At 45.9% G+C, this 22,235-nt stretch overlaps 1 protein-coding gene across 1 annotated transcript; it reads right to left on the reverse strand.

Moving 5' to 3' along the window:
• Positions 1-11,843: 11,843 nt before the first annotated feature.
• On the reverse strand, positions 11,844-13,523 carry LOC127335287 (uncharacterized). The gene has a single exon (XM_051361907.2). It carries the CDS (start codon positions 13,466-13,468, stop codon positions 12,116-12,118), a length of 1,353 nt encoding a protein of 450 aa, XP_051217867.1. The 5' UTR covers positions 13,469-13,523; the 3' UTR covers positions 11,844-12,115.
• Between the last annotated feature and the right edge of the window lie 8,712 nt (positions 13,524-22,235).

The raw sequence follows: 22,235 nt of genomic DNA on the forward strand, positions 1-22,235 counted from the left end.
AATAGCTTGCTGGCGTGCAGTTGATGGTGGTAATATTGCAGGAAGTAAAGATGCAGTAGAACAGTAAATAAGCGATGATTGCAGTATTTGGAAACAAGGCCTAGGGATCATACTTTCACTAGTGGACACTCTCAACATTGATCACATAATAAAACCACTGTACACTCTCTTGTTGGATGATGAACACCATTAATTGTGTAGGGCTACAAGAGCACCTCAATGCCGGAGTTAACAAGCTCCACAACATTCGATGTTCATATTTAAATAACCTTAGAGTGCATGATAGACCAACGCAATTATACCAAGTACTAACATAGCATGCACACTGTCACCATCATACTATGGAAGGAGGAATAGATCACATCAATACCATCATAGTAATAGTTAACTTCATAATCTACAAGAGATCACAATCATAAACTACGCCAAGTACTACATGATGCACACACTGTCACCATTACATCATGGAGGAGGAATAGAGTACTTTAATAACATCACTAGAGTAGCACATAGATTAATAGTGATACAAAGCTCATATGAATCTCAATCATGTAAGGCAGCTCATGAGATCATTGTATTGAAGTACATGGGAGAGAGATTAACCACATAGCTACCGGTACAGCCCTTAGCCTCGATGAAGAACTACTCCCTCCTCATGGGAGACAGCAGCGGTGATGAAGATGGCGGTGGTGTCGATGGAGATGCCTTCCGGGGGCACTTCCCCGTCCCGGCGGCGTGCCAGAACAGAGACTCCTGTCCCCCAGATCTTGGCTTCGCGATGGCGGCGGCTCTGGAAGGTTTCTCGTACCGTGGCTTATTCGTCTCGATGTTTTAGGTCAGGGAGCTTTAAATAGGCGAAGAGGCGGAGTCGGAGGGGTTACGGAGCCACCACACAATAGGGGGCGCGGCACCCCTCTTGGCCGCGCCGGGCACACGTGTGGGCCCCCTGTGGCTCTCCTCTGGTCCCTCTCGGGTGTTCTGGAAGCTTCGTGGAATTATAAGATACTGGGCGTTGATTTCGTCCAATTCCGAGAATATTTCCTTACTAGGATTTCTGAAACCAAAAACAGCAGAAAACAGCAACTGGCACTTCGGCATCTCGTCAATAGGTTAGTTCCGGAAAACGTATAAAATCATCATAAAGTGTGAACAAAACATGTAGGTATTGTCATAAAACAAGCATGGAACATCAGAAATTATAGATACGTTGGAGACGTATCAGAGGGCAATATAAGTCATCCGTTGACTCAATAAAATGTGCTATTCCAGCAGCCGAAAAAGCACTCGACAATATATTCTCAGAACGCCAAAGTTGCGAACAATTTCTGAATGCCGCAAAACTTTGCGAAGGTAAGACCCCAGATCCATTCTGCGTGGCGTGGCGCCGTCTCTGACGTCGGTTTGCTACTTTTTTTCGTATCAACAGATACGAAGAAAAATCCTAACAGACGCGTTAGGTACCCGATAAAATATGACTGGGACTCGACAGAATGGTAAGACCTTAAGCGGCACCTGTCGAAGTTTACACCAGTATCCCGAGATCATGTCCAGGGACGTGGTCTTGAAGTAGGTTTTTGCGGATTGCCACTAGAGCAGTTAACTAGTACCTGATCCGTCAGATGAACTTGCCCCAACTACCATTATCCCTGTACAATATATAATTTCGCATCTAAAGATATGTGGTAAAGTTCGACAGAACTATTAAATATAAAGTTGGAGATTTTCCCTGACTCTGCGATTCAAGCAAAATCTCGGGGGCTACTGACATAGGCATCCCCAATGGGCCTGCCGAAGATGGTACCCGGGGTTTTCTGAAGGCCCACGACCCGAAGGATAAGAAGAATCGGAAGCCCAAATTACTATTAAGGAAAGCTAGAATTGTATTAGGAGATAATATTTGTAATCTTGCGGGATGAGTTGGAAACCCTCCCGGACTCTGTAACTTGTGTATCACAAATCCCTCGGCTCCGCCTCCTATATAAGGGGGAGTCGAGGGACAAAGAAAGCATCGATTTATTGTCTCACAAACCCTAGTTTTCATATCGTCGAGCACTTTTCGGCTGAAACCTTCGAGATCTACTTGCCCTCTACTTCCGATTAAAGCCCTAGTCTACAACCCGTAGCCATTGACAAGTTAATCCCTTGTCAGTGGCATTTGAAAAGAAGGAGCACGGCCAATTCTTGTACTTTTTTTTTTGAAAAACATAGTACAAACGCAGACTCTCACATACACGCGTATACACTCACCCCTATAAACGCGCGCACACACGCTACCCCTATGAGCATCTTCGGAAAATTGAGTCGACGAATTGGCTCTTGAAATTGACGAAGTTACCACAGACGCCTCGTTGTCGACGGAAACGTCGCCTCGCACTGAATGAATATTCCGTCTTTATGAAACACACGTATGTCAAACCTAGGACTTGAACTCTAGTGGACTGGAATACAACCATCCTCCTAACCATCCACCTTGCATTTAAAGTTTTGAACTAAGACATGTGCACCAACCAGCCTAGCAAGAAAAGGATCAACCGGCCCGGAATGGATCGACTAATTTAAGCAGGAGATACGTGATTGACTGATTGATGGAGAGAGCCTGTGGATAGTGGAGATTAATCAAATCAAATCCCAGCTCCTCCTACTCCTGTTCCTCCTCTCCATGGATAGATAGATTCGGGACGACCAAGCTCCGCCTAATCCGCGCAACTGGCGAGCGCTATCTGTTAATTAATCCCGCTCTGCCCCACTGATTCGTCCATCGGTTCGTCGCCTAGCTCGACTGGTCTTAAAAGTATTTACCCTGTTATCCGCCCGTGATCGCCAAGTGTGATAAGAATACACCTGCTTGCATCGATATTTAAAATTTCCTGCAGCTTATGTGTCCACACTCCACTAGACAGGGAGAATTAGCCGTGCTAATGTGCCATCCTTGATCACGCAGTCACCATCACCAAGCCCGCGTGGCCGAAATATCTCCAGGAAAACCTGCCACGGATAGATACGCTTCTTTGTTTCGTTGCTTTCACCGGTGCGACACAAGGAGGAGAGGACAACCTAGATCAAATTAACTGAAGCAGCCCCTGTCGACGTATACAGCTCTGTCGCAAGTACGATCGATAGATACATACATGTCGGTTTCGTGGTGGATCGTAGAGCAGCGACTGTTGGCTATAATTGGATGGACGCTGAAACTGACGCCTGAACCACAATCGATTGATACGGGTAGAGATGGGGCGAAAACCACAAATCTTCCTACACTAGCTCGGTTTTCTTTAAAGATTAACAATATTTTTTAAAAAAAATTAAAAATCAGAAATTACTTCTGCATGTAGACAATGTGTTTTGTTCTACCAACGTGCAAATTTTCAAATCGACATACCTTTTTATTCAAGGTCATGGAAAAAATTCAAATCTTACATTTGTAGTAGTGAATAGTGCAAAAATTAAAAAAATTATCATTTTTGTGCAGCCCTAGACATAATGTTTCTCGAGTTCAAATTTTGTCAATTGGTAGAACACAACATCCTCTACACCTACATTTTTTAGTAACTTTAAAATACCGTTTTTGAATTTTAGAACAAAATAGAGCTACATGTAGCTCAAAAGTTAGTTCGTTTTTTGAACTGAACGAGTGTGCTAGAGGGTACCATAATGTTGGCCCACTTGCATCCATAGATCATGGACTAGTAGAGCAGGCTCATACTGGATTCGGAAGAAATTACAGTAACCAGCACACCTATTGATGTCGTAGTTGCACAAAACACTTATTTTAATTCTTTTTTGCTCAGTTAAGCAACTATATATGTAATCCATTGAATGTGTAATCCGTTGAATGGAGGTTTAAAGCTGGGATAGGTTGGTTAACTACATATCTGACAACTAGGCCCCAACAAGGCAATGATGATGTGGCACCCACAGCCACCAACTAGGCTTTTTCAAACATTTCAAAAACACCGGAAGAATTTACCTTTCCATCAAAAAGTTAGGTCCTTTTTTATGAGATCGGATCAAATTTGATGAATTTTTCGAACTTAAGAAGCTGAACAAAATCTAGTAATTGAAATGCTTGAAAAGGCTAGTTGATGATACATGGACGCCACATCACCATTGACTTGTGGGCCTGGCTGTTTGATTTGTGCTAAGCAACTCAACCTCATATTTGAACCTTTCTGCAACGAATTAGATGTAGTTAAAGTGAGTGTTTTATGCAAGTACAACAATAGTAAGTTGTGGTTGCTTGAATTTTCTCCGAATTAAGGTCCACCCGAAGCATATTCTGGTGCAGAAACAGATAGAACAAATCCATCCAGCAACCAAAAATTGAGTCTCGGTCGAGCGGAAAGCATCACCAGCGTGCACGGTTGGTGCTCGTCACGTGATGTATTAGCTTTGACCCAATTTATTGATTAACTAGAATTTTTACAAGACTGTAAAAGTGTTTATTACAACAGAAGAAATTACTCTTCCGGCCTCATTTCACCCAAATGTTTAGCACCAGCTATGATCCATAAACACGACTCCTTCTTGATCTTATCGAAGACAACATGCGATGGTGCTTGCTTGTTGTGGAAAACCCTAGCATTTCGTTCATTCCAAACCTTCCAAGCGATAAGCAAAGTAAGAGATGCGATGGCCTTGAGATTGGGTGTAGAACTTCCCGATATCATCTTCCACCAATCTGAAATATCGAGGCATGTGCATTGATTAGTATTGATCTCCGGAGACCGGAATGGCTATCCACTCCTTACCGAGCCTCCAAAGGCAAGTGGTGAAACTGCAATGGGCAAATAAATGATCAACGGATTTCACACATTGCTTGAAAAGAGGGCAAAGCCCACAATTTGGCCATCCCAACTTCTCCAGCCGATCCGCCATCTAATTTCTATTTTGGGGTTGGCAAGCCAAGCAAAAAACTTCACTTTGGAAGGTGCCCAAGCCTTTCAAACCGTTTTGTGCATGCTAGAAGATGCGGACCCCAAACATTGCACCTCGTACGCCAATTTGGCCAAGTATTGACCACTAGGTGTGAGTATCCAAACAATATCATCCTCCACATTGTATTCAAGAATAATGTTATCAATTAATGTCCAAAGATCCACAAATTGAGTGAGGTGCTGAAAGGTAAAGCTGTCCTCCAAGTGGATCTTTCCCACCCAAGCACCATCATGGGAAGCTGGCGCAACTTTCCAGTTCTTTCTCTTTGAGGAGGAAAATATAGGGGGTACGATATTAATAGGCTTCCTTCCTCCAAGCCAAGGTGCATGTCAAAAAGGGGTCTAATGCCATTCCCAAGGGTGATTGTAGTGGCGGCACCGTTCAAAAAATCATCCGAGGTTCCGATTTATTGGCCAATTATAGTGAGTTGGATTGTAAGTGATAATATTTCGGCATATCAGCTAATTTATTGCAAACACTAATATTTGGCCGATTTTCAGTCTAACAACCAATATTCGCTCGTTTATTAGTCTAATGGCTGATAGTTCTGCCGTTTTTGAATAGTATTTCCCTGAATTTTTTTCCGGCAGTCGACATTTTTTCTTATAATCTTGTAGAAGTGTGCACTAGCTCAAATTTGCTAGTTTTATTGATTCAAATGCAAGGAATCAATGTAATACTTATGTTCAATGCTCCAATATTATTTTTACATAGCATATTATAAAAAATTAGTGCCAAAAATTAAGATTAACAAAAAGATAAGCCAATAAATGGCTGGCCAATAAAATCGACTAATCTTCATTTTGAATATTGAGAGGCGCCGTAGAAAATTTCTATACCATCATATTTACAAGGATTCCCAGAGCTCACCAAAATTTTATTGGGATCTTTCCATTCGAGCCACTGCGAACGGAGCCTAAGGGACGCAACAAAATTTCCCAAGCCCTCCAAGCTTCTTGGGGCAGCACACCGTCTCCCAATTAACCATGCATTTTGCCCAGGTGGTCTTGTACTTGGCGAACCAAAGGAAAGCCCGCTCAATCTTGTTGATGAACTTTATACTACCCGACGGTATTCTCAGTGGAGTTAGGTAGAAGATGGGTTTCGAAGCAATAATCGATTCAACAAGCACGTTCCTTCTGCCGTTGTGACACATTTTTCATTCCAAGTGGGAAGTTTGCCAACACATTTATCCTCTAGGTGTTGGAAATCAACCCTCTTCTGTCTTCAAGCACCTTACCGAGAGTGGTAGCCCAAGGTATCACGCGGGGAAAGAGGTCTTAGTCGCTAGAAATGCTCTCATTGACCAAGTTGAGGTTCAAATCACCTCATCTTATTGGCACCTCGGAGATCTTTTGGAAGTTGGTGCGGAGACCAGTGACCTCACCAAATTCATCAAGGATCGTTGCCAAGTTCAAAATATCGTCCTTGATGGGAGCCACATGCACCGCCACATCATCCGCCTAAATTGATGTCCTCAAGATGGAACTCATATCCCGAAGCTTATGGAGGAGGCCATATGCGCACAATATCTTTCTCCAATATTTGAGTGAGCGGATCAATGGCGATGACAAAGAGTAGCGGCGATACAGGGTCCCCTTGGCACAAGCTGCGGCTGTGCCTAATTGGGTATCCGACCACCCCATTGAGAAGTATCCTAGAGGTAGAGGTTGTTAAGAGGGCCTTCCAATTGCGGAAAACCACGACGGCATAGAAGATCAATGATGTACTCCCAACTGATGGAGTATAAGGTTTTGTGGATGTCAAGCTTGAATAGGAGGGTCGGAGTCTTGCTTTTGTGTAACCTTGTTGTGATGTTCTTGACATACAAAAATTATCGTGAAAGATCCTCTTCTTGATGAAGGCGCTTTAGGCATTAGACACAAGTTGGTTCATGAGGGGGAAGTCTTGTGGAAAGCATCTAAGAGATGATTTTGGAAATTGCACGAATCAAACTAATAGGCCGGTAGTTAGACACATCTTACGCCCCCTCCTTTTTGGGTAACAAAGCAATGGTGGTGGAGTTAAGCTAATGAAAGTTCTCGACATGAAGGCTTCCAAAAAGTTGAACAACATTCATCACACCGACTTTGATTGTGCCCCAACATCTCTTGAAGAAAGCACCGTGAAACCATCCGGTCCCAGGGCTTTGTCATTAGAAATTTGGTTAATGGCGGCTTTCACTTCCTCTCGGAAACAGGGTCATCAAGACTTAGTTTCTTGGAGGCACACAATATGACATGAAGAGGAAGCAATCCTCTCATGAACCGTGTCGCGACGATCTTGATCATTCAAACCCCTTACATTCCACCCAAGCATGTTGATGATCATTCTTAACATTGATAATATAACCTGCACCCTTCCCAGGCATGTTCGTAAACTGAAACAACACAAGTGCAAACTGTGGCAGCAGCGCATGTCGACAATTGATAACCTAGCTGCACCCTTCCCAGGCATGTTCAGGCGATGGTTGTGAATGAACTGTTGCCAATGTAGAGCGCAGGACGTGCTCCTCGTCTTCAACCAGGCAGATCGAGAATCTTATCATTCTATCCAGCAGTTGTACGGCTCAAACAGTTCGGACGCTCACCTTGACCGGCTCCATTGATCTGTGCACACCACCATGAAAGCTACTCGACGCCGGGCCGATCTCCAGCTCCCCAGCAATACAAGGCCGCTTTACAGCTGAGTAGTCGATTACCCATAGCTGGTCCAACTATCTAGTAGTATCTAGTAGTACAGTACTATGTTGCAAGGCAGAGTGGACCGTGGAACTTGAAATGCGCGTGGTCCAGAGAAAAATGAAACGATGTAGTGTTGTGGAAACATCAGGAAAAGGTACGCGAACGAGCGTTTTGTTCATCAGTTCCCAAGCGCGAGACTCGGCTCGAATCGGGCTTGTGCCCACGCCAACATGAAAGGTGAGAACCTCCAGGTCGATCTCCAGCTTCCCAGCAGTGGACATGGCCACTTTCCAGCGGTATGGACTGCCCAAAGGGCCACGAATCCAACTTTGTCTACGCACACCACATCAACGTTGGAAATTCCTTGCTTGCTACACGCTACTTCTGACCCACAATCGAAAACGTAAGTAATTACGTCAGAATCTCAACCAGATAAATAGAAAAAAAAGACCCCGTGCCGCTCCTGAGCGGGCGACCCGGGGGCGACCACGAAACCTAGCCGCCGGGGCTCCTCCCGGCCATCCTAGCCGCCGTCGCCGCTGGATTCTGCCGCGGTGGCGGCGGCGCTCGTCTCCCGAAGGGAGCGGGCACCACGCTGGGCCCCTGAGCGGAGGAGCTCGCGTTCTGCTGGCGCGGGAACGCCGGGGCGGCGGCCCCGGAAACCTGCTCGGCGACGGCGTCTTTTCGGGGCGGCGGCGGCGGCAGTTGGTCTCGGCGGCGGTGCCTCGGCCGCGAGGGCGGTGAGGCGGCGTCGCGGTGCGCTGGGCGGCGGCCCCTCGTCGCATCGAGCGGTGGTGGGTGCGGGCGCGCGGCTGGTCTGCTGGTGGCCGCGGCGCTCGACGGCGGCCAGTTTTGTCGGCTTCTCCGGCGGGTGGGGGTGGCCTGCGGCGACGCAGGTGAGGCGGCGCGGCTGTGCGCTGCAGGGGCGGAGGTTCGGCAGCGCTCGGGTCCAGGTCCAGATCTGGCCCTTGCGGTGTGCTGGCGCTCGTGCACGGCTACTTTGGCCTGTACTGTGGCTTCGGCAGGTGGATGCCGGGGCGGCGGCCCCGGGATGGGTGGCTGCCGGTGTGGTGTTGCAGTGGAGGGACATGGTCACCGGATCTAGCTCCATTTTGCACATCAACCGGCTGGTGGTGGTGACTGCGGCTGTTGGAGCTTGAGGGGTTGCAGCTAGGCGCGTCACAAAGTGTTGTTTGGTGGAGATCGACGATGGGAACCAGTGCTTGCAGCGCCCTCGGGTGGCGTGATGGAGTTCCGAGCGAAAGCTCTAGCACTGGCTTTGTCGGTGCCGGCAGCGGCGTCACTTTGATGTCGTCTTCCTCGTTGGAGGCGCTAGCCGTGGAGCTCCATTCACACACCTATGGTGGGTTTGGCCTCTCCGGGAGAAATCCTAGCTCCGGTTTCCCGGGCAGGCGACGGCGTCGGCTACGTCGCGACCTTCTTGGAGGCGTCGTCTAGGAGGGCTTGCCAAGCTGTTGGCGTGTGTTTCTCTCGTGGTCAGGTTGGTGGATGGCGGGGCGGCGACTCCGAGTGAAGGATGTTTGCAAGTCGAGGCGGCGGCCTCGGAATCCACGGCGAGTAGCAGCTTCATGGGGCGGAGTTGTTGTCCATGTGGCTTGGGCGACGATCTTGTGTCGCTAGTGCGGCGAGATTGTCGGCTCGGTCAACGCGTCTCAGCGGAGGCGGTTCGACTTTATGTCGGGGCGGCGGCCCCGGATGTTGGTGCATCGGCCGTGGTCTGCGTGCGGTTTGCCCTGTGCAGCATGGGTTGCGGGTGGCCGCGTCGTGCGGTGTTGCGGCTCCAGCGTGAGCAGGAGGACGTCGGGATGGCGGTCCCGGAAGGTGGTGTTGGTGGTCTGCTCGGCGCAGCGGAGTTGGTGGATGTCGGGACAGCGGTCCCGAAACCTTGGCAATGTTGAGTGCATCGGCCTCATGTCGTGTGGGCGACAAGGTTGCTCTTGATGTTGTGTCGTTGGCGCTCTCCTGGAGTGTTGGTGTCTTCATCTTCGTTGGAGTGTCCCGTTCTGCTCCTCCCATAGCAATCACGGCGTCTTCTCTTCGGCTTTGGTGTGACGTCAGTTGGTCTTCGTAGAGTGGGATAGCTCGGCCCTTGTGTGTTGGGGGCCTTGAGTGGGTTTGGTTTTGTGTCGAGAGTGGACGTGGCCATGTGTTGGTTTGTTATATGGTTTTCGCCCAGTTTCCCGCTAATTAACTGGTCACCTTCTTCTTAATCAATGGATAGGGCAAAGCTTTTGCCTTCGTTTCAAAAAAAAAAACGTAAGTAATTCTGGAAGTTTTCTGGTCAAATAATTCTATATATGCTGGATCATCTACCAAGAAAACAAATACAAATGTTCAAAATGTTTAATAACATATTAGTACATTGTCACCATTTTTTAATTGTATGAGTAACTTTTTGAGAAAAGGCGAAAACTATATATTGAAGTCATCAAACCCTTACAAAAACAGATATTTATCAAACTGCACGTGATCTGCGCTTGGTGTCTCCGGCGGCAGCCTTGGCCGGCCTGGGATGGTCGCCGGCGTGGGGGCGCGACCTGAATAAAGGCGACGGTCCTAGGATTCCAACTCGCGTAAAGATGATGATCTGCCGGAGGTGTGTCCCCATTGATCTATCTAGAATGACGGGTTCCAGAAGGTGCCACCGGTGATCTTTCATGGGTGATTCACACCTGGATCGGGTGGGATTCGGTCGGGCGCACCCTTGTTTTACTCTGGCCGTTTGGTTTCAGTGGGAGCGCTTCGAAGCTCTGCTAGTTGTTAATATCATGGGAAATGTTCTCGTTCCATGGTGCTGGCAGAGAATGTCATGAAGGCCGAGATCTGATGACTAGCAATGGAGATTCCAATCTTTGGGGCGAGGAGGCGTTGGCTTGGTGTTTCATGACTTGGAGCAGCGGCATGCAAGTGGGGACGACTGCACATGAGAAGACCAAAGTCTTACCTTTCAGAGTGAAAAACCAAGGTCTGACCTTAATTGGTTGTGCTTGGTAATGGCCATGTTGAAGGCATTGTTTTGAGAGCGAGGACCTTCTTCAGGGTGAAAACTCAGATCTTTGATCGGGAGACGACAACGCTTGTGCACTGTTCCCTTCTTGGAGGCGCCACCTTTGAAGAAGTTGGACTTATGGTGCTGTCTTGGTGGTGTTAGTGCTGCTGTTTCAGGGATTAAACCACCGTAGCGGGACTTTTTCTGTAATTCTTCTTTCTTTTTTTGGCTGTGTGCATTCGTAATGCCGCTAGGGCAATGCGTTGTTGCAGAGGCTGGGTGTAATTGATATCTCCGATAGTAATATATGCTCTTTGTCGAAAATCAAACTGCACGCATACTTGGGTGAATTGGCGGTGTCCTCACCTACAACAGTCGGTAGAGCCTCACTAACAAACCTTGCAATCGCCTGGAGCCAGAAGGTGCTCGCGACAACGATTCGAGGATTGGATCGTTGTCCCATAGAAGAAGGCGGTGAAGAGTGTTAGACATGAACCCTAGATTCCTAAAACAAAAACGATGATTTGATCCCAACAAAGCCGAAGATGGAAACACTTCCTCGAATGGAGAATCCTGGAGGCCAAGCATGAAACATCATAGTCCACTTCGCCGGATGACGCTATTAAAGGCTGCCTATGCGAAAAGAAGATAGATCTAGGACCCTAGATTGGGCCATGAACAAAGCTCCTCAAGCCCTCGATCGATGCAAAGAATCACAAACAGACCGAGACAAGACGGGGATACCTTTTTTCGATAAGGGTGCAAAAATACCCCAGCCTCTGCATCAATTGATGCACACGGCCTTAAAAACGGGGATAGATCACTCCACGCCGCCAACAACACAATCACCACACCAACGTCGCCGAGACATCCAAACCGAGCTCTTGTCAAAGCTAAGGCAACCAAAAGTACGCCAACAACGGCATCCCATAAGGAACCCTAGCTTTATTTTGCGAGAGGTGAGAGAGACGAGGTTTTCTTTGGAGCCGGGCAGACAACGAAACATGTTTGCACAGATGATGGCCAGAGTGACACTATGCAAATAAAGCTCAGAAAATATGAAATTCAGTATAATATATGGGGGAAAATCGGTGTTTGACTTTGCATGATCTCCAAGACTCCAATGCAAAGTTCAAAAATAGCCAAATCTCACAACGAAGTTATATATGAAAAATGTTTATACGAAATTATATCTAAAACCGAAACCGTGAATATAAGAGCCACTAGTAATGAATCTTGGATTTGAATGATCCCATGCACATATCCTTGTAGTCGTGCAAGGATTAGAGATTTCTGAACAAAACTGAAAGCTCAGAAGAAGTTGGCAGAAGTCCAAAAGTACAGGTAGAAGAGTAGCCTTTCATGTATATACACGAACGTACTTCAAAGTGACGTACGTATCTCTATCTCAAGTCTCAGGTGTTAAAATCATCAATCAAAAATAGGAAATGCACATACGTCAAAAAATCGCAGCGAATCCAACCTACTACGAGCCCGTCGTCAGCCGCAACGACCAGAGCCGCACCTCGCCGTCAAAACTGGCGCTGCACACCCTCCACTCCTCGTCGCCGTCAACGCCGTCGCCTCCATGCCGCCGTTTCTGCCCCGGAACGTGAGCCACGGCGACGGAGCGGACTGCGCTGGCGTGCCCGTCGATGACGGCGACGCACGCGTGCCCCCGGCCGTCCGCGTCGCGCCGCCAGGCCCGGACCGTGTGGTCCGCCGACCCGCTGACGACCAGGCCGTCGTTCCCCGCGCAGGCGACGACGGAGAGCACGGCCTTGCGGTGGCCCCTGAGCGCCCCGATGGCGACCATGTGGCTGGCGCTGTCCTCCCGCTCCCACACCACGACGCAGCGGTCGTTGCCGGCCGAGTAGAGCATCTGCCCGCTGCAGGCGACGGCGACGGCGTTGACCGCCGCCGTGTGGCGGGACAGGGTGGCGACGAGGTGGTAGACGGGCTTCTTGGTTTTGTGTTCGGACGCGGGCCTGGGCGCCCAGACGCGGACGCGCCTGTCGGCGGAGCCGGTGTACGCCGTGCCGTCGGGCCCGACGGCGACCGCGTTGACGGCGTCGTCGTGCGCCGGCAGGGATTGTAGGCAGCGGAGGGATGGGACGGCCCAGACCTTGAGCGTCCGGTCCCAGGAGACGGAGAAGAGGAGTCGGCCGTCGGCCGACGCGGCGACGCCGGACACCGCGTCGGCGTGCTCGATCCAGAGCCGGCGGTGGTGGCGTCGGATGGGGACGTGGTTGGACGGGACCGGGAAGCGGCGTAGGCGGTCGGCGACTGTGGGGAGCTCGGCGGAGAGGCGGATCCGCGCCGGCGCGCGCGTGGAGTGGCGCCACAGCCGGAGAGTCCCGTCTTGGTGCCCCGTCACGGCCTTGCCGCCGTGGATGTGCGCCACGAACTTCACCGAGCCGGCGCCGGCGGTCGCGGCGGCGTCCGACGAGTCGGAGGCGGACGTGGCATCCAGGGTGAAGATGTCGTGGAGGGCTACCGACGCCGGCCTGGCGATGATGAAACCGTGGAATGAGTCCGTCGCCGGCGCGACGGCCGCTGCGGCAGACGGCGCTGTCGCCGCCGTCGGCAGTGGAAGGAGTGTGGTGAGGTGGGTGAAGGAGGCGGTGAGACAGCCTGCGGCATTCGACGGCGCAGCGGAGAGCGAAGGGAGGGACGTGGAGGAGGACGCCTCCGACACCGCGGCCGCGGCGGCGGAGGACGAGGTCGAGACAGTGGATGAGGAGGAGGAGGCCGTGGAACCGAGTTTATTGCTGCTCCCGTCGCTGTCCCCCGCGGCGGCGGTGCCGGTGGCCATGCAGAGCCGCGGGAGGAGCTTCATGCGGAGCGGCTGGAGCGAAATGCGATGGTCGTGTTGGATGGACCGCTCGGCCTCGATCGGGGTCTATTTGTACGCGTGCGCGCGCACAGGGGCGGGTTCCCGCGGAGGGACCGGGAATCGGACGGCTGTGGGTGGAATCGCCACGCGCGCAAGTAGACTGCTAGAGCCGGGACGGTTCGGACATGACCCGCCTGTACTCGCTTTGACAGCTCGTGACAAGGTGTCGGGGCCAGCGATGGCCGATGGCTGGCTGCGGTAGTCGCGGTCGCCTTGCGTCAACGTGCGATGCTGGCTGCTCGATCGCTACAGCGAACAGCAATCCGACCAGAGATCAATCAACACGCCCGGAGTCGCTCTCATTGGTGAAAAGGGTAATATCTTCTCACTGAGAGAAAATTATTATAAAATATCAAAAAAAATCTATTAAAAAGCTCATGTGCACGTCTATATATTAGATGTACGTATATAAAATTTCGTGAGAGTGAGATTTTCTTCACGCCTTGTGAAAAAGACAATTCTCAGCACAATGGTCTTTTTTAAATCCTTTTTGCCTAATCACTACAAATGCAATTTTCTTCACAAAATGTTTGTGGACATTGAAAGTGCATGGAGCCCCCATGTGTGGTTTTGGTAATTAATGACAATCCCTATGGACTAATGTTTGCATTGAGTTATATTTGTAGGAGTTGTCCATAGGCAATTCTTGAACCATATGTTGGCTTCAAGGTTGCAATAAGAAGAAATTGATGAAGGATATCAAGTGTCAAGTATGTCTTGAAGATGAAGATGAAGTGAGCCCTCAAGCTACTTCAAGACATCAACATGATGAAGAATGAAGAAATGAAGTGCAAGTTCAAGATGAGCCATCTCGAAGAGATCCTTTGCTTGAGTCTTGCCATCCATATGGTGATCATGGATATGTGAAGATGCGCCGAAGAAGAAGCTCTCCCATGGTGGATTATGGGGGAGCAATCCACAAGACTTCGTCAAGCAAGCACAAGCAAGAAAGGCGTTCCATCTTGTTGAGGTCAAGATCGTCGTCATCGAGCTCAAGTGGAATGCGCAAGTATAAGGTTTGCTCTTGATAGGGTTTGTTTCTCACCGGTCTCATAGTGTAGTTGGAGACCGGTTTATAGTTTAGTTGCCGTACTATCAAGAGGGCTCTCGAGTGAGTAACTCGATCGTATCGTTCGGAGAGAGCTCAAACCTTTGCATCCTTGCATCATCTTTCTTGGTTGTTATTTGGACCTTATCCATGTGATGTTTTAGAGCTTGTGCTTATTCTCATGACAAGCTCTAGTTCATCGAAAACGGATTTCGCATAGATCACTTGTTGCGTTTTCGAGTTTGGTTCATCATCTTTCTTGGTTGTTATTTGGACCTTATCCATGTGATGTTTTAGAGCTTGTGCTTATTCTCATGACAAGCTCTAGTTCATCGAAAACGGATTTCGCATAGATCACTTGTTGCGTTTTCGAGTTTGGTTCATCATCTTTCTTGGTTTTATTTGGATCTTATCCATGTGATGTTTTAGAGCTTGTGCTTATTCTCATGACAAGCTCTAGTTCATTGAGAATGGTTTTTCCATGGGCAACTTGTTGCATTTTCAAGATTGGAGGTTTTACCGGTATGTCTTTTTGAGATAGGTCAAACCTTTCTTCATTTGTTTCTATCCTCCTTTGCTGGACTATGATGTTTCTATGCATATTGTTGTAGAGCTCGTTGTTGTGATTTCAACGAGCCCAAGATCATCGAAATCGGAGTCCGGATGCAAAAGTTATGCCCGTTTTAGTTTTGGTGTTTCGCAGCTTTCTTAGGCCGGATATTTTGGAAATATCCGGGCCGGATTATCCGGGCCGGATATTTCGGAAATATCCGGCCCCCGAAATCGTCTAAGGACCGGAAGAAAAGCAGCTCTGGATAGGGGCCGGATTTTTGGCCGGATTTTGTCCAGGTTTTGTCCACGAGGCCGGATTATCCGGCCCCGGATAATCCGGCCCCAACTTGGGCCGGAATATCCGGCCCTGTTTTGCCCAAACGGCTCGATTTTCTTGGGGGTATAAATACCCCCCTTCTTCCTCCTTGGGCTGTGCTTCTCTCACTCTCTCTCCCCTCCATTGTTGAACTAGAGAAGCTTGCTCCATCTCTCAATCCCTCCATGATTCTTGCCCCCATTTGAGGGAAAAGAGAGAGGAGATCTAGATCTACATTTCTACCAATCAAATCCATCTCTTTGTGAGTGGAACTCTCTAGATCTTGATCTTGGTGTTCTTTGTGAATTCCTTTGTTCTTCCTCTCTTATTCCCCCAATAGCGTTTGTAGCTTTGTTGGAATTTGAGAGAGAAGGACTTGAGCATCTTTGTGGTGTTCTTGCCATTGCATTTGGTGCATCGGTTTGAGTTCTCCACGGTGATTCGTGGTGGTGAAAGCAAGAAGGTTGTTACTCTTGGGTTCTTGGAACCCTAGACGGACTCTAGGCCTTTGTGGCGGTTTGTTGGGAGCCTCCAATTAAGTTGTGGATGTGTGCCCCAATCTTTGTGTAAGGCCCGGTTTCCGCCTCGAAGGAAATCCCTTAGTGGAACCGTGACCTAGGCCTTTGTGGCGAGGGTCACCGGAGATTTAGGTGAGGCGCCTTCGTGGCGTTCGGTGTGTGGTGTGAGTACCGCATCTTGGGGTGAGGCCTTTGTGGCGTTGGTGTGCATCGAGCAACCACACCTCAAGGTGAGCCTCTTGTGGCGTTCGGGAGCACTAAGCAACCGCACCTCTCCACCGGAGATTAGCACTCGCAAGAGTGTGAACTCCGGGATAAATCATCGTCTCCCGCGTGCCTCGGTTATCTCTATACCCGAGCTCTTTACTTATGCACTTTACCTTGTGATAGCCATCGTGCTTGAAGTTATATATATCTTGCTATCACATACTTGCTTGTATTGCTTAGCATAAGTTGTTGGTGCACATAGGTGAACTCTTGCTTAGAATAAGTTGTTGGTGCACATAGGTGAACCATAGTATATAGGCTTTGGGCTTGACAAAGTAAACGCTAGTTTTATTCCGCATTTGTTAAGCCCATCTCGTAAAAGTTTTAAATCGCCTATTCACCCCCCCTCTAGGCGACATCCGTGTCCTTTCAATTGGTATCGAGCAAGGTCTCTCATTCTTAGGCTTCACCGCCTTGAGAGTAAAGATGTCGGTTAGGGGATTAGCGCACAATAACTTGGTTATATTTGATGGCACAAATTATGATCTATGGAAAATTTATGTGCTTAATATTTTGCGGCGTATGTCTCCGGACATGGAGCGATTTCTTGGCATGGGTTTTTCTTCTCCTAAGGATCCTCAAAATTTATCTCTTGAGGAGGAGAAAAACTCTTGCCTCGATGCTCTTGCTTCTCATGTGTTTTCCATTGTTGTGAGCAATGTAGTTACTTCTTCAATCATGCCTTTTGGGAGCGCTCATGAGTTATGGACAAAAATTCAAGATAAATATGATGTGTCCAATATTATTAAGGATGATTGCATTGCTTCCACTTCCGGCCGTGATGAGTTCTCATCTTCATCCACTTCACCAAAGTGTGTCAAGACACAAGGTAATGATATGGTGAGTGGTGATGAAAATTGCAATGTTGATATTAAGCTTTCTATTGATGATTCTTCATCTCTATCTCAATGCAATGTTTCATCTACGGACTCAAACACATCTAGCACTAGAAATGATTTACATGCTTGTGTTGATAGTCCTTGCATATCATGTGTAAGTTGCTTGAATAAATCTAATGATGATATGCTTGCTTTGTCTTGTGGCCATGATAAAAATGCTTCTATTTCCTCTAGTTGTTGTGTGACTAACATTGTAGAGGAAACCAAAGATTCTATTGGTCAAGACAAGATCTTGAAAGGAGCCTCAAGTAACTCCTCATCTTTATCTCACGGTTCTCATATGTGCCTTATGGCCAAGGGTTCCACGGTATCTCCTACCATGGAACCTCATACTTCTCGTGGTGATAAGGATGAGGATGTTTATGAAGAAGAGGATTGGGTTGTCTCTCTACGCGATAAGGGTAAGAGTGTATTCAAGATTATTTGCAAAGATAAAATTGCTAGCACTCACTTCTTTGAAATCTTGACTACCGCTATTGAGAGCCAAAAACTTATTTGGATGCATGAGAACACCATTGATAAAAAGGGTGCTCTTGAACGAGAGTATGCCGATGATGTAGCATCTTTAAAGAATGAACTTGAAGAAGAACAAACCATCAAGGAAGCTCTTGAGGAGACCTTTGCTCTAGAATTGTCTAGAGAAAAGGAAAACCATGATAGAGCTCTTGAGATGGCAAATGAACTAAAGCTAAAAAATGATAAGCTTGTGTTTGTTAATGCTAAACTCCTTGAGGATTTTGAGCAACTCAAAAAGGGCTCAAGGGTCATTGAGAGTGCGCTCACCAAACTCACCGAGTCGCATGAGCAACTTAAAGCTTCTTATCTAAAAGTGCATGCCAACTTGCCTTCTCCTATTGCTATTGATAATGATGCTTGTGCTACTAACTCTACTTCTTGTGAAGCATCTACCTTGAAGGAGAATGTTGAGCTAAGGGCTCAACTTGATTTGCTAACTAGCAATTATGGGAAATTGGGAGAAATTCATGGAAAGCTTTCTAGCTCCTATGAGGATCTTCTAGCCTCTCATGATAGGCTAAAGTTAGCTCATGAGGCTATAATATCTAAGGCAACACCTTGTGAGCCTCATGTGGGTACTAGCACTACTACTCAAAATGTTATATTGCCATGTGCTAGTCCTAGTAATTCATCCACTCATAATATTGCTAAATCTTGTGATGAATTATCTTCATTGCCTTGTTGCTCTAACAATGAAGGTTCTACTTCCACTAGTACTTGTGTTGTTACTAACCATGTAGAGGAAATCAAAGAGCTCAAGGCCCAAGTCTCTTCTTTGAAGAACGACTTGGTAAAGGGTCATGAAGGGAAATGCAAACTTGATAAGATGTTAAGTGTGCAACAATCCCCCAATGACAAGAGTGGACTTGGATTCAACTCCAACAACAAGATCAAGTCCAAGAACAACAAGAAGAAGAAGGGCAAAGTACAAGTCAAAGACCCGGCCAAGATCGTTTGCTTCAAGTGCAAAATTGAAGGGCACCATGTTAGATCTTGCCCTTTGAAGAAGAAGCAAAAAGGGAAGCGGCCTCAAGCTCAAACTCATATTCAACCTCAAGTTGAAGAAATGCCACTTCCCAAGAAGAATCAAGCCAATGCTCCCATTGTGGAGAAATCTAGTGAGAAGAAGGAGAAGAAAAGAACTTGCTACATATGCCGTGAGAAGGGTCACATCTCCTCCTTTTGCACTATTGGTACCTCATCCAACTCTATCACCATTGATGATGTTTATTCTCTTCGTAAGGATGAGGGTGGCAATGTGTTTGCCAAATTTGTTGGTGCTCAAAGTGGTGTCAAGAAAAGAACCATTTGGGTTGCCAGGCCTATTGTGACTAACCTCTTAGGACCCAACTTAGTTGGGGACCAACAATCCAAAACTTGATCAATAGGTGCTTGTTGGAGGGCATTGGAGACTTGGCTACATCATGAAGAGTTAAGGGATCTTCATCATTTATACTATCTCAAGCCAAGTCTTTTGGTTATCTTACTTCTATCATACACCCAATGTTCCTCCTTGCGGTAACATGTGCTCAACTCATTTATATTGAAAGTTACTCGCCCCTTTGCATGTGTTAGTTTTGTTCCTAACATGTGTTTGTATATGTTGTGCATCCTACGTGTTTTTCTTGAGAAATCAAGGCTATGTATGTTAGGTTGCACACCATGTATTTGTGCTTGTGTTGGAGCCTCTTTGCATCTTGTTGTATCTTATATGGCTCTTATGAGAGATTATTGGACTATAACATTTTGGGGGAGTGATATGCCTTTAGGAATTTCACAATCCTAACAATGTGTGTACATGAGGAATATCACTTAGAATTGATATTGCAAGATTATCTAGTCTCTATGTGGTATGTCATCTTCATGAGAAATTCAAATTCTAATGTTCATTAATATCTCTAGTTGGATCTTATTTGCCTCTTGTGAAAATAAATTCCTTATCACATTATGGGGGAGTAATAAGCTTTGTGCATATTACAAGCCTAGGAAATGTGAACATTTGAGGTTGTGTCACATAGAATTGATATTGTAGATTATCTCTCCTATGTGGCATGTTTGCTCAAACAAGCTCCAATTTGCTTAAATGGCTTCATTGCTAATATCTTTGTGGATCTTATTTGTGTAAGTTTTTATTGGCATGGTTTTTCACAACGTGTCCCTCAATACATTTTTGGAAAACCATGTGCTTCAAGTCATACTATTAATTGCTTTGCATGTTGGTATGAATACTATTAATTGCTTTGCATGTTGGTATGAATACTATTAATTGCTTTGCATGTTGGTATGAATACTATTAATTGCCTTGCATGTTGGTATGACTAAATGAAGCTATCAAGAAACTTTCTTTGCATGATGGTTAACTCTTATCTTTTACCATATGCTTTGTTCGTTGTAAATATGATCTTATGTATACTTACAAACTACCACCGGAAATATTTCCTAATACCTCTTGTCCTAGGACAATTGGTAATCAATTATGAGGTAGATATTTATTGATCATATCTACATTGGCTCTTGTGTTTAAATTGCCTTATTTATTGCCATGAATTTGTTGTGCTTTGACTCCCATGTGTCTTCCTTGCATCTTATGGATCTTGTGTTTAAATTGCCTTATTTATTGCCATGAATTTGTTGTGCTTTGACTCCCATGTGTTCTTTTTTCTATTCAAACTTTCTTAGCTTTTTTTGTAGATATAGGTAGTGTGATGATCCTAGTTGTGTGCATTTTGTATCCATATTCTAAATCCTAGATAATGCACTAATCTTGGGGGAGCTCTCCTATATTTGTTATATAAACTTCTCTTGATCTTTATCAAAAATTTGGTTTTGGGAGTCATAAATTTTCTTTTTGGTACTGTGTGCCATCATAAAAAGTGTCGAGGGTTTGGTTTATTTGTTGGAACCTTGCTCTCTTGGGAGTTGGTTATCTCATTCCTTTGTGCTTAGGTTTAATTAGCTTCTTATAATGAGATAAGTCTTTGGAGTCAATCTTGTGTTGATTTGATTCTTTGATATAATTTGGACAACCATTGTCTCTTGGTTTATTTGGTGTTTTGTCCAAATTGTATCTTCCTTTGGTTCTTGAAAGTATTGTGCATGCATATTTAATATATGTATATCTTATGGCATGTGTCACTTTCTTTGATCCAATATATAGGGTAAACTCCATCAAATCCTAATTTGGCTAAGATGTGCATGAAATTCAATTTCATATCTATATGCACATAGAATTGTGGAGTTTGTCCTATATGTTGTAGTGTGTCTAACTACTTCGGACCCAATTAGTTTGGGGACCATTTTGTACTTACCTTTGTGTTAGGTACAATGGATATGCATTGAATGCTTGTCTCACTCTTGGAAAGAAGTGGTGACTCAATGGTAACGTGAGGCAAGCTAGGATGATCAACGAACACATATCTACTACATCCACACCAATGCTATCTTGGTAACAAGTATCTTCTCATGCATACTTTTCTTGTATCCAACCTTATGGTTGCATCTTGGCATGAATCTCTTGATTTGCAAATGTTGTGCTTCTTGCAAAAGTCTTAATGAAACCTCTTTATTGTGAATGTGAGTAATTTGAGATGAGTGCATGTGTTGGGAAGTATTTTAAATCATGCTCATGATTCATCCATCCCAACTATGCCTATCTAGCAATTTTGTTGCATATCAATTCCTCAAGGCTCTCACATGTGCAATATAGATGAAAGTGCAAATTTAGTTACTTCTTTTGGTATCCCCGTTTGTGATACTTGTTGCCTTTCTCAAATGCATCCCAACTATCTTCTATCCCTTGTTGATATTTGTGATGTATTTTAGTTGTTTGTGGTTGAAGTTCATGAATGTACAATAAGATAATATTGAGCCTTTGGCCATGCTATTAAGCAAAAATCTTATTGGTATATTGCATGACTTCGTCTTGGATATCATGCTATTTTTCTTGTGTATCTATTTGGTGTGTGCATGTTTCTTTGTGGATAAATATCTTTGTGATATTGTCCACTTAGAGAAACTTATACACATAAGAGATGATACATCTCCATTTGATATCTTTTTTATTTGTTGCATGTTGATTGGTCATGCTAAGAAATATAATTCATTGAAGACTATGATGATGCTTTTTGCTCATCCATATAATAGTCTTATAATATGCTTTATCATGCCTTTCACATATCTTCTTGGTTGAGCCTTTTATTATGGTGCCTCTTACTTTTTGCTCAACTATTTGTTTGTTGCAAGTGTTAAGCTTATTTCTCTATCTATGATCTATTCCAAATGTTTGTGTTTTTAAATGGTAATGAGGGAGTGAGGATTCCATGTTATGCATATTGTATTCAAATACAACATTTTAATTTATGCATGTACCTTGGGGAGCTTCCTCATTTGATTTAGAGCACTATCTTGTGGTGATCATTAGAGTTTGATTCACTTGGTATCTTTTGTTTTTGAATGATATTATGGGAGTGATGATTCCATGTTTGTGCACTTTATACTCCAATGCAAATTGTCTAGTTTTGTGCACAAACCTTGGGGAGCTTCCTCATATTATTTAGAGCAATCTTCTTGATCTTATCATAATATCTATCTTTCT

Source organism: Lolium perenne, chromosome 2 (assembly GCF_019359855.2).
Source record: "Lolium perenne isolate Kyuss_39 chromosome 2, Kyuss_2.0, whole genome shotgun sequence".
Taxonomy (NCBI): domain Eukaryota; kingdom Viridiplantae; phylum Streptophyta; class Magnoliopsida; order Poales; family Poaceae; genus Lolium; species Lolium perenne.